Below are 12,591 nucleotides of genomic sequence, written 5' to 3' on the forward strand. Positions count from 1 at the left end.
GGGCGGAGCAGCTGCCGGGGCGGAGCAGGGGGCGGCCCGAGGCACGGGGGCTGCGAGGGGGCCGCTCCCGGGAGCGCGGCTGTGGCGCCGTGCGTGCGGCCCGGCCCGGCCCGGCCTCGGACAGCTCCGTCACGGGACATAGGTGCGGGTGCTCCGCCTGCGCCGAGCCCTGCTGCCGGAAGGATGTGCTCTGGGCGGCTTCTCGTCGTGATTGGAGTTCAGTGCGCGGTGCAGAGGCGCTGAAGTGTTACAGCTGCAGCTGGTGGAGGTGCGGCCGGCTGTGGCGAGCGGCGCGCACGGCTGGGAGCCTCCGGCAGCCCCGCTGTGGGCTCGATACCCGTGAGAGACATTCCCGGTCCGGGCCCGGTGCGCCTTCGGTTGTCCCCGTGCCGGGAGCTTTGCCGCGGTATGCCCTTAAAAACGGGGTGACAGCAGTGCTGTGCTGGCGTTGTCACGGGTTTGTGCCCTCTTTAAAGATGCCAAATTGACCCACGGTAGAGTAGGTTAGAATTTCTGTGTTGCAGCATTTATGACAAATTTACTTTTGCAGTTTGTGTTACACTTTACTTAGAGGGGCAGAAGAGTTGGTGGTTTTTCTTATGCTGGTGGTTTTTTGCCTTGTGCTGGGATTGACTTGTACATAGACAATGACATAAATTAAAGTCCAAACCTGAACGTGTTTGCCCACTTTGTTGCATAACATCCTTTGTGGGACAAAGGGTAATCCTCTGCAACGCAAACCTTACTGACGAGTTTTAGTAAAGAGCTTCTTTATTTTGTTTTTTAAGTATCTCGAGTATCATCACTTCCTAAGAACGCATCATATCTGCATAATTTGTATTGACGGCCAGTACTATAAGCATGCAATGCACAACTGAACTTGAAAATTATAATATTCTTAGAAAATCATTGTGTACTAATTTAAAAGACTTGTGAATGCCAACTACCATAGATAAGCAGTACCACTGCAAAGTGATAGCTATCATGCGGGTAATGGCTTGGACTAGTCAGATGTCTTTTGCTGTTTTGGTTTTTTTTTAACATAACTATACATTAAAAAAGCGTGGGAAGATCATATCACAGACCTGGGAAACAGTTGAACTTCTAGTGATTGCACCAAATGCAAAAGGATATTATTTCAGGCTCTACACGTGTCTAAAGCTTACTTTCACAGAAATAGTGTGGTTTAACTTTTCTACTGATGTCCTGTAATAGTCTTTTTTCTCGTATAGTACAGAGACTTGTTTGTCGGGGTAAGGAGAGTTTTGCCTGCTCAGTCCTTCTTAGGTGTCACAGGCTTTACCTCCTTAAGTGTCACCTAGGAGGACAGAGCAGGTGAAAAAAAGGGTGTTTGCATGTGGTTAAATAGTTATAAATTGATGTGTGCTCATGGAAAACAATGTTTGACAAACCTTAAAGTGGTTTAACAAACTGTTGATTAATGATGCTGCCAAGAGAAACAGCCCTATTACAACCAGTCCTGCTACATCAGACCTTTGCAGGCAGTGGTAGCTAGATGGTGAACTGGAGGGACTTTGTTCAGCTGAAAACAAACGTTGTTCCCTCTGTCTTTGAAAAACTGTTTTTCAGCTGCAGTATTTTTCTAGGATAGTTCACCATGTACTCTGCAAACACCTGTTCCAGAAGAAAGTCCCGGGAAAAGAGCTGGGGCAAGGCAGGATTGTGTCTTTCTGTCAGCTCTGACCACGGGAGGTGTTCAGGCAGGCGTAGCCTCAGGGTTGGTCGGATATGGTGGCAGCAGCAGGGATACGGTGGACAAGTTAGACTTCAGAGTTAACCCTTTGATCTTTTCTGGAGAAAATCAGGTGCTACCTTGCTCTTCTCAGTGCTAAATCAGGTAGGATGGCTTAAACTGCCCTGACTGTAGTTTTAATGCTTCCAGCTTCATCTGTGGTGGAGCCAAAGAGGAATATGTGTGTGGTCTGTGCTGTTAATGCCCTCAGAGAGGGAGTGGTGAATTACACAGTGAGTATTTCACTGCCAAGACCAGGTTCATAAAAGAGATTTTTAACATACTCTTTGTTACAAGTCTTCATTAAATTTAAAACATCTTTCTCTTCAGCATGCTGCTTCTTTCTTTCTTAATGATTTTGTTTTGCCACCACAGCTTCTGTTTACCTAGTCTTTTTTATATTGATAATGCTTGAGCTACTGATTGTGCTTTTCTTCAGGAATTTTTACGGTATTAATATTGTTAGAACTGAGTGTCTCAGAGTTCCTTTCAAATGATTTAAATACTGTCAAAAATAAAGTACATTGGAATTTATGATAGGACACTTATATTGCAGGTTTTTTGTTAGCATTAGAACAAGCAGCTGAGGTTTTGACTGTACTTTTGCAAAAAAAAACCTATGGACAACAGGAGAGAAAATAAATTGCCTGTATAACTGGTATTTCTTATTACAGTAGTTGCTTTCTTGTCCCTGGATTAAAATTTTTCACTGGCCATTGTTTTTGACAGTAAAAAGGAAGAAGTGAGGAGAAAACAAACTATGAAAGTATTGGTTATTGGCCTTGGAGGGTAAGTGATACAAAATTTTATATATATAATACAAAGTCTTCTCTACAGCTTAAGACCAGTCTTCTTCTTAGAATGAAGTGATATAATTTCTATTTCTGAATACATATTTTTTATGAATTACAAATGCAACATATAATTGTATAATTTTATTGTGTGTACCCCTTAAGAAATTGTTCTATATCTATTGGAGACCTCAAGTGTAGGTGTCTCTAGCCTCTTTCTTGGCAATGCCTGATTTACTATACCTGTTGTTGAAAACTGATGGAACATGCCAGAGTATTTCTAGAGGTAGAGAGTAATTATTGTGACTAAAATATGGGGGGAGTTGTATTGTTTCTATGCACATAGCTATGTAGAAATGTATGTGTGAGCTTGTACATACGTTTAAATGTTTAGTTTTTGCCTTGGTTAAATTTTTACAATGTTTTCTAACAGTGTAACAAATGGGGGAAAAACAACGCTAGCAGAAAAACTTAAGAATATGCTTCCCAACTGTGGTATAATCTCTCAAGATGACTTCTTTAAGGTAACAATTTTAATGGAAAAACTTGATAGGTAAAAGTAGGCCTGAGTAGATTCCAGTTCTTCTTTCAGTTCTCCTATTGACAAACTTTTAAAAATGGTGCTGCTTAAAATAATGTTAATTTCATGGGAATCATAAAATGAGTAGTGGGTTAATTGAAATTTAGATGGCCAAACCTCTGAATATACTCAGCAAAAAGGAATTTACTATCTTCTTTGCCACCCTTTTAAAATAAGGAATAAATAAAATAAGGGTGTATGATAGATGCATTTTTCAAGATCCTTTGTATTAATGAGTTTAATGATACTGTCTTAACTCTATACCCATACAGCAATAAGTAGTTCTTTGTCTCCCAAGTCAAAACAGAAAAACAGCTCATGTGTTGGTGTTGAGGGTGTTTGTTAAGGAGGGTGAAGGAGCTCTTATTTCTTAAGTAAAACTCTAATCAACTTCAGTCATATGATTTGGAGTGGTTTTTGTTCTAGATTAAATAAAGTTTTTGTAGTATTTTAACAGTTGCTTACAGCAGTTTAATGTTGAAGATAAATTTAAATAATTGGATACAAAAGTGTATAAGCCTTATGTTTATAACTAAGGAGTATAAATCTCTCAGCATGGTCATAAAAGCAATCTTGAAAAAATTGAATTTTTTTCCTCTTCAGCCAGAGTCTGAAGTAGAAACAGATGAACGTGGATTTAAGCTATATGATGGTCAGTAACTCTGATGCACTGTTTTTGAGCATTGTACTGAAATTCTTTTGTGCTGAGCTTTAACACTTCTTCCACCTCATCCCCTTGCCCTCTTCCCTTCTAAGCAAGTCAGCAAACAACTGGTTGTTTCAGAGCAATCCTTTGCTCAGTTTCTTTCAGCTCCCTGAGATATGTAAGAAAACTTGCTTAACTAGTAAATAGCTCAAGCTAGTGTTTGACCTTTCCTTTTCTCTTGAATCTTTTCCTCTCTTTCTTCACTGGTGTCTGGTGCAGTAGCAAATGGTGCTGTTCAGTTAAAAATTTTGGCTTGCAGTATTGGCATAAGCTTAACCTCATCACTTTCTATGTAATGATGGCCCTTTTTTCCTGCTTTTGCTAGTGAACTCATGGGATATCACTACTGAGTTTTCCAAATCAGTCAAAACTTGGGTCTATCCTGATGCCTTTATTTCATGTCAGATCTCACATAAAGAACGCACATTTTTATGTTCATGATTAATGCTGGTTCAGCTTATTCTTAGAGACATCTAGATCTAGATCTGCTTTAGGCCAGCATCTTGGGTCACGTCATATCTGGTAGTAAACAGTTGCTTAGTTAGTGGTCAATCTCCATTGATACTATGTGATCACAAAATTGATTGTATAGAACACTGATCAGACCCTTCAGTTGTTCCTGAAAACTAGTGATTACCAGATCTGCAGTCTTTGGCTCAACTTCTAGACTTCATTTAAATGGATTGTGAAACTGGGGGGAGAAACTGGACATTCTTATTCAAATATCCAGGTTTAATGCTGTCTTAAAAGCTCTTTAAAAATGTGTTTGCTGTTATATTATCCAAAGGCTGCCTACTTTCTACCTTTCAGTACTTCCTCAATATATTCTTGCATGCCTGCAGACAAAACCAGGTATTACATTGTTTTTGCTTTGTACAACATGCTTCTTTAATTCTCTCTATGCCCAGCTACTGAACCTTATAAAAACCCAAAGCAGAAAATGTTGAGCGTCCACTTCACCCTCTGACAATTGACAGAAGGGTAGAGGTCTCAGGGTTAGTGAGATTTCACAAGTTGGGTGGAAGCGCAGAGCAGTCCCTGAAGTTTCTGTTGGGAAGTGAAAAGCTGTGAATCCAGTTCAGACAATTTTGGGTGCTGTAAAGTTTGGACAGACAACACCCACCAGAAATACCCCAATCCTTGTGCAAGCTTTGGTTTCTAAAAATCATCAATTGCAAACACAGAACTATTAATACAATCTTTGAGATAATCCTGTTTCACTTCATTTAAATTTGTATGTAGATTATTTGATTCTTACTAATTAATGTAAGGGTACTTAAGTGCTTAAGTGTTCTTTTTTTTCTTTTATTCTTTGTTTCTAAAGGATTTTTAACCTTCTGTTTTCATATAGTACTTGATGCCCTCTATATGGATGAAATGCTGACAAGTATTCGCAACTGGATGAAAAGCCCAGCAAGCTCAGGTGTTGTGACACAAGAGCCACAGAATACGTGCGACAGTCTGAAAAATGTTTATATTTTGATTGTTGAAGGCTTTCTCCTTTACAATTATGAGTAAGCATTCCACTTAACTGTAACCTGGTATATAAGAGCTACCCTGAAATGGAAAAGGGAACTAAATATGTTATTGTCTTAGGCCACTTAATGAACTATGGAATAGAAGATATTTTTTGACCCTTCCATATGAAGAGTGCAAAAGGAGAAGGAGGTAAGATTATTAACTTACTTTAATGAGAGTCACTGTACCCTCTGAACTGGTCCTTTTGTACTACCTTTTCTTCAGTGCTTGCAAGGTGTAGCCTATTAAGATGATATATCCTCTGTTTGTTTTAGATTGGTTTGGTTTTTATTTTAGGGCACATGGTTATTAAAGTGTTAAATGCTTTACAAACACTAAAAAGAGAATTTTTTCTGATAAATTATTTAGATTACTGATTGCGTATTTGATTAAAAACCATGTATAAAATGAGAAATGGTTAAAAAATACTAAGCAGCCTTATTCTTTGTTATATACAGTTAAATGATGATTTTTAGAGTAACGATGTTCACGTGTGGGTTTAGTGTACAGTTTTGTTTAGACTGTTCATTAATTTTACCATGGATCTGATTTAGGTTAGTGAGCCAGTGTCTGACTTGCCTTCAAATTTGGAACAATCCTGTGTGCTTGGAGCAATATGTGCACAAAGTCAGAATCTGCTGGCTCAGTGAAGAAATCCTCTATTCATCTGGCTTTGATTGATACCATTTTCTTGCTTTTTTCACTAGACTCACCAAAGACTTGGTGACCAGAATGGAAGTGACTAAACAAGTAGACATTTAAAGCTTGAGAAATCTGTATACCTAATAAAAAAAGAAAAAGTAGTCTGTTTTGGTAATAGTTTCAATACTGTTTAATTTATATGTAATACCTTTTACAAGTAAAAACCTCAAACTTTTACCTTATCTTAAATGTGGTTTGATTGGCCGAAGTAGGTAATGTAGCAAAAGGTAGGAAAAGTTCATATCACAGATTGAATTAAAACAAAGGAGGCTCCTCCAAAAAAAATACAGTCAGCTTTTCTTTATTTATTTTTTATAAACGCTGTTATTTAACCAGCTGACACTAGATGAAAATTTAAAACTTGTATGGGAACACACATGTATTTTTGTGTAGCACCAGAGTCTATCAGCCACCAGATACACCGGGGTACTTCGATGGACACGTGTGGCCCATGTATCTGAAATATAAAAATGAATTGGAAGAGAATGCAAGTATGCAAGTTGGTATGGTATCCTTAATTTTTAACTTATAAAATGCTTAAGTGTGCCACTTGTGAAGTTGTTGTTGAATTGTGGGTTTTTTGAAAATGGAACAAAATTTTTTTCAAATGTTTTTGTAGCACATAGACAGTAGGTTTTGACCTTTCTGTTGATTTATATTTCAAGCCTATAGGGACTTTGGTTTTGTTATTAAATAATGAAAATTGTGAAGTTAAAAAATAGAAATGCTCTGATCACTAATTAAGTCCATTTAACAAGATAACTTTTAAAGATAACACGTGAATGTCTAAACAGGAAACTTCTGAGATGATAGCTGATGCACTGGTAGTTTTTCAGAACAAAACTGAAGTCCTGGTTAAGTCTTGTAATAAATAAGGAGAAGATACTTTCTAGATGCTGACTGTTCACATTGCAGTCACCAGTTTTGCATGAGAAGTGTCAAAGCTGGGCCAGCTGTTGGGGCACTGACATAAGTTTGTGTGATGTCCAAGAGCTGCACAAGTGTGAACAGCCTGCTTCTGGAGTGAGGGACAGAGGGAAGGGAAATTGAGTGGCTGCTTCATCATCAGCATACTGCTTCTTGCTGTGCAGTGAGAATAAGAATTGAAGTGCTCTCCCCTGCCTTGCTCAAAGGCTGAAACTGAGCAACCTGCAATCTTCTACTGCACGGAAGTATTTTTGCCAAATTATTCCATTGCTCCACTGTCCTCACATAATTCCCATTACCGATATGGAGATTTTTATATCACGAAATGAATTATTGTAAATGAATTATTAACTAGAATACTTTTCCATTATGTTGTTTTTTAACATGTAAAATGAATATGGGGAAGAAGAAAAGGGGAGGTGCTGCTCTTGGTTGGGGTTTTTTTTTTTTTCATCTCTTCTGATGGCATTTGTAGGAATACTGAAAACTTTGCCAATTGCCATTACAGATAGCTAGCATAGAACTCATGAACACTTTTTTCTTTTTTCTTCCTCAGTTTATTTGGATGGAACAAAATCTCAAGAGGAGCTTTTATCCTATGTGTATAATGATATAATACAGGAATTAAACAAGCTGAGGGAAGTAAGTAATGTTCCTGGAAATTGAATCCATGTATCCCATTCCATGTTAATGAGAAGCTAATACTTTTATATGAAAATACTACAAGAATTTTATAGATCTATATCTGTGTGCTACAGTACCATGTTTGCTTGTTACTCTGAGTTAATTTAAGTTAAAACTGTGAGTTCCTTGAAGTTGGATGTTCTAAGAGCACAGTTGAATCCACTGTTACTTCATGATAAAATAATAATCAAAAAGGGGGAACAGAAGGAATATGGGATAAAACATCAATGAAAACAAATGTGTTGGTGGAATTAATTTCTAATATACAGTGAAATCACTTGCGAACACTACAGGTTAGATGTGTATTTTTATTTATTTTAGATCAGCAGGTCACAGCATGATAACGTAGAAAGCCTGGGTTCCATTTGATATGAATTGAAAACGCCAAGACTGTCATACATGGCAGGCCAACCAACTGAGCAAGTGCTGTGTGTATGACCGTAATGCTACTTCATACAAAAACAAGAGTTTTTGTAGTAATTATTAACTCTGTCTCAGGTATGGAGACAGGTACTCTGTTTAGGAGTATGAACAGTACATTTTTTAAAGTTCTTTTAATCTTTCTTTGGCAGAACTTTACATCTGATTAAATGTGTACATTTTAAAGAACATGAAGATTTTTGTGTACAAAATTAAATTATAAAGATGCAGTTCTGTTGGATCAATAAGCATATTTGAACATGGATGACTGCAATTTGAAATAATCATTTAAGAATGACAGTGATTGCCTCTAATATTTTTAGGAGCTTATTATCACTTGTAGACATGGTTTGAGGAGCTGGCTGTGTAAGTTGTTATGCTGCCTACTCAGTGACTGATTGAATATGTCATAGCTGAACCTATTTAGACTTGCTAAATACCTCTCTGCTGTTTTAATGGTAATTTTTATGTTGTGTGTTGTTTAGAGCAGTTGGGAATAGATGCTAAAAAAATAAAAACAAACCTGAAGAGAACTCAGATTGTTGGAAAAACATGGGGAAATAAGATGGAGAGAATTCAGATGCATCATTAACAACATAGAGTACAGATATAGATACATTAACAAGATATATTGTGCAGAGATTGATTGGGATGGCACAATAATAGACTACTACACATTAAATCCATGCTTCAGGGAGGAGGAAGGAGGAAGTAATTGTTATTAATATTCATAGCTCAAGTTGAAAGTGAAATGAAAATGAAATGTTGTGAATGAAAATGTTCAGAAAGCTGAAATGCTAAACAAATGTCAAAGCTTTGTTATAGAATTTGTGTATATATATTTACACAAACTAGGAAATTGGGGATTTGGATCATATTTTGTTGCTGAATAAGTAATGTCTTAACTCTTATATTTTCTAGACATTAGGTTATATTTTTGTCAGCCAGGATAAAAATAAAGCCACAGATATGGAAAGCAAAGGACGGACTATATAACTTGCTATGTGACAGCTGAGCTGGTCAGTGATTGAAATGTAATACTTTATTGTAAAAGTCCTATATCTATATATCAAAAAAGATGTTATCAGATTACAGCTATGTTTAAGACAAAGTGTTTCCAAATATAATTTTGTATTACTATTTTGCACTAAAAATACTGCATTTGCTCATGCTGTGATGGTCTGTCTGTCTTTAAACTGTATTTTTGTTTTTACTTCCCTTTGGAAAGGGTACAACTGTGAGAGACTAGCTAATGCACGGAATGGTTGTGGTGAGCTGACTTTGGCTAGCCACCTAAACTGCTCTATTGCTTCCCCTTCTCAGCTAGAAAGGGGAAAAAATACAACAAATGACTCATGCATCCAGGTAAGGACACAAGATCACTCAGCAATTATAGTCACATACAGGCAAAACAGACATGGTTTGGTGAAATTATTTTAATTTATTGCAAATTAAGTCAGAGATAATGAGACATAAGAATAAATCATAAAACACCTTTACCCCACCCCTCCTTTCTTCCTGGGCTTCACTTCCCACACAAATTCTCTACCTCCTGTCTCCCAGCAGCACAGGGAGATGGGGAATGAGGATTGTGTTGCTCCTTCTTCCTCACAGTCTTCTGCTGTTTCAGAGTGGTGTTCCTCCCACAGGAGACAGTCTTCCACTTTGCCTGCTCTGCATGGTGATTTAGAAGAGGGAATGAACAGTATCACCTGAGTTTGCAGATGACACCAAGCATTCTCAGTAGTCCAACACTGGTGCAGTGGCAACGAGCTCAGCTTTGTCAGATCCTCCCATAGGCAAAAATGGTAGTGGAGCTCCAGTGCAAATCTATGCATTTGTGGTGTAAATCATTACTGAAATAGACATGGTACTGAACTTTTACTTCAGCAACTTGTAGTAAGAGTTCAGAGCATAAATCTTTCACAATTGCTCATGCCACGGTTTGGAGCTGCTTCAAAATTTATTATCTGCAAACAAAACAGGTGGTCCCACTTTGTTCCTGTGTAAGACCTGTGGACCCAGATTTTTAGAGCTGGGCACTTCTAGTTTCTACATTTTGGGGAAGTCCATAGTGAAATTAAAAGAAGGCCAGCTAAATGTCAAGGGAATGGAGAAGCTGCTTTGCAAGGAGAGACTGAAAATGCTGAGACCACTCACTGTGCAGAGGAGACGACCAAAGAGAAAATGGGCCATGGTTTGCAACATCTTAAAAGCTGTGAGTCAAGTGGATGCACAACAAGTACTCACCAAATTTTACAAATGCTAGTCTGGGAAGCACTTCCTCAGTTGAAACAGATGGACAAATTATATTAAGGTGATATTTCACATGGATGGAGATACTTTATGCAACAGACACTGACCTTCTGGGATGTAATGCCAAAGGTGGCAGACAGTACCAGCAAGTTCAAAAGGGATCCAGATTTACTGACACCTTACCCATAGAAAGTAGTAAAAGAAGCAGTCAGGGGTGGGCTGTAGAAACTGGCCAGGCTCACCTGGTGTGCCTGAATTTTGTGCTCTTGCCAGTTGCTACAGCAACTCTGTGGGAAAAGATAATGAACTCTTCTATTTGGTAGATAAAGTATTTCGGGTGTCATTATAAAAGCTTACAGAGCTGGCTTGTAACATTGGCATTTTGGCAGAATGTTTTTGTTTTGAAGGTGCTACAGGCCCTGACAGAAACAATCCAGTTTGCCCTTAGCGAATGCCTTTTGATTGCCAAGGCTGTGCTGGCTGTGAAGTTGCTGGTGAGAGCTGCATGACAGGGGCCTGTGGTTCTTTACTGAAGAAAAGATAACTTTCTGGAAGTGGTGTCATCTGCTGGCAGCAATTTCAGGCTGTCAATCTGAAGAAGAGCTTGGCTAAATGTTGCATACGTTCAGAAATGTGGAGTGATAGAGGTGGTGGTGTTCTATAGAAGGCTAATGCCTTATATGTAAGGAAATACAAGTATGTTGTAGGTTTGCTATTTAGAAGGTGATTTCCTTATGTTAAAATAACAACATGACAAGTCATGAACAGTCATATATTAGGAACAAACTTCTTATCTCTCAGAGCTGTGGTTCCCACTCTAACCTTCAAAAATCTAAAAGCTGAATTTCTTTTTAGATTATGTATCATTGATTCAGAGTTCGGTTTTGTCACACACGTGAGGTGTTTCCTAATTTACATACCCACTTGGGAACAATGACTCTTGTCCACCGAACTGGTATGTCCGTGCTTCCGCTCTGGCGTGGCCACTGAACGCGGTGTCCAGCGCCCACTCCCTCTCTGGTCAGTTACTGTAGGTGCAAGATAGTAGAAGCACTGTGAGAGTAAAAGCGAGAGTGTTTATCTTGGGAAGCTGATGCTCCTACTTCCACAGAGGAAAAAAAAACTTTCCTATTCCTATTGGATTACTTGGATTACTAAATGACGGGCACCGTCTTTACACAGGGAGGTAGGGCAGTGCTGTTTAGAATTCAAGACTGAGGGGGTGGGCCGTTAACAAATGAGGCACTCTTGTGTCAGCCACCTCTTCTCAAAGCAAGTTGTAAAGGTGCGTGGTGTGACTTGCTGCATGACACAGCGTCTGCAGCTGGCCAAACAAGTTTTGTCAGGAGGAGGAGGATGTGCCATTATGCAGGCCAAAGTCTGTTGCTGTGGGGGGTGGGAAATTCTAGGAGCTAGCGACTCGAGTGGCTGGACACTTTGCTTTTCCCTCTCCAGAGCTGGTCCTTGCACATCCCTCCAGGAAACATCATTCGTCTTTAGTCTGGCGCAGAGGTATTTAGGAAGGACGGCCTCTCATCAGCACAGTGCCCTCGCTGCCTATGGCTGCCTGCGAGCGGGACTGGATGCACACCTTACCCCAGCCTGGAGCAGGCCGCCGGGCGGAGAGCCAGGGTTCAAGGGCCGAGCTGGTGCTTTATGTGCGTGAGTACTCCCGAGGAGCCAGGCAGCTGCGCATCCTCCCCGGCACGCCTGAGGTGCTTCAGCGTCACTGGCACCCTACGGGCATCCCGCCGTGGCGCTTCGCCCGGGCGGGGCCGGCAGCGCTCCGCCAGCAGCGCTCCCTGTGACAGCCGGCTTGGAGCACGGTGCGCTCTCCAGGAACCGCGCTTTGCACTGTCGGGGCCGGCAGCGCTCCGCCAGCAGCGCTCCCTGTGGCAGCTGGCTCGGAGCACGGCGCTCTCCGAGAACCGCGCTTTGCACTGTCGGGGCCGGCAGCGCTCCCGGTGACAGCCGGCTCGGAGCACGGCGCTCTCCGGGAGCCGTGCTTTGCACTGTCGGGGCCGGCAGCGCTCCGCCATCAGTGCTCCGTGTGACAGCCGGCTCGGAGCACGGCGCTCTCCGAGAACCGCGCTTTGCACTGGCGGGGCCGGCAGCACTCTACCGGCAGCGCTCCCGGTGGCAGCTGACTCGGAGCACGGCGCTCTCCGGAGCCGCGCTCCTCCCCGCCCGCGGGCTGCGCGGCCCGCCCCTTCTCGCGAGATGCCGCGTGCGCGCGGCGGCCGGCGCGCGGCGG

The 12,591-nt window shown here is 40.7% G+C and overlaps 1 protein-coding gene across 3 annotated transcripts; it reads left to right on the forward strand.

The window, feature by feature from the left end:
* Positions 1 to 37: 37 nt before the first annotated feature.
* Positions 38 to 9,250, forward strand: NMRK1 (nicotinamide riboside kinase 1). 3 transcript variants are annotated; one of them, XM_085042412.1, is made up of 9 exons: positions 54 to 406; positions 2,483 to 2,542; positions 2,978 to 3,068; positions 3,728 to 3,776; positions 5,182 to 5,344; positions 5,427 to 5,498; positions 6,444 to 6,553; positions 7,534 to 7,619; positions 9,003 to 9,250. In XM_085042412.1, exons 2-9 carry the CDS (start codon positions 2,514 to 2,516, stop codon positions 9,075 to 9,077), a joined length of 675 nt encoding a protein of 224 aa, XP_084898538.1. In that variant the 5' UTR covers positions 54 to 406; positions 2,483 to 2,513; the 3' UTR covers positions 9,078 to 9,250. The 3 variants fall into 3 exon arrangements, with proteins under 3 accessions (XP_084898540.1, XP_084898538.1, XP_084898539.1); XM_085042413.1 differs by having other exon boundaries at positions 56 to 406; positions 7,983 to 9,250; XM_085042414.1 differs by lacking the exons at positions 6,444 to 6,553; positions 7,534 to 7,619; positions 9,003 to 9,250 and adding an exon at positions 5,903 to 6,315 and having other exon boundaries at positions 38 to 406.
* The last annotated feature ends 3,341 nt before the right edge of the window (positions 9,251 to 12,591 follow it).

Source organism: Lichenostomus cassidix, chromosome Z (genome assembly GCF_008360975.1).
Source record: "Lichenostomus cassidix isolate B80296 chromosome Z, HeHo_3.0, whole genome shotgun sequence".
NCBI classification, from domain to species: Eukaryota; Metazoa; Chordata; class Aves; order Passeriformes; family Meliphagidae; genus Lichenostomus; species Lichenostomus cassidix.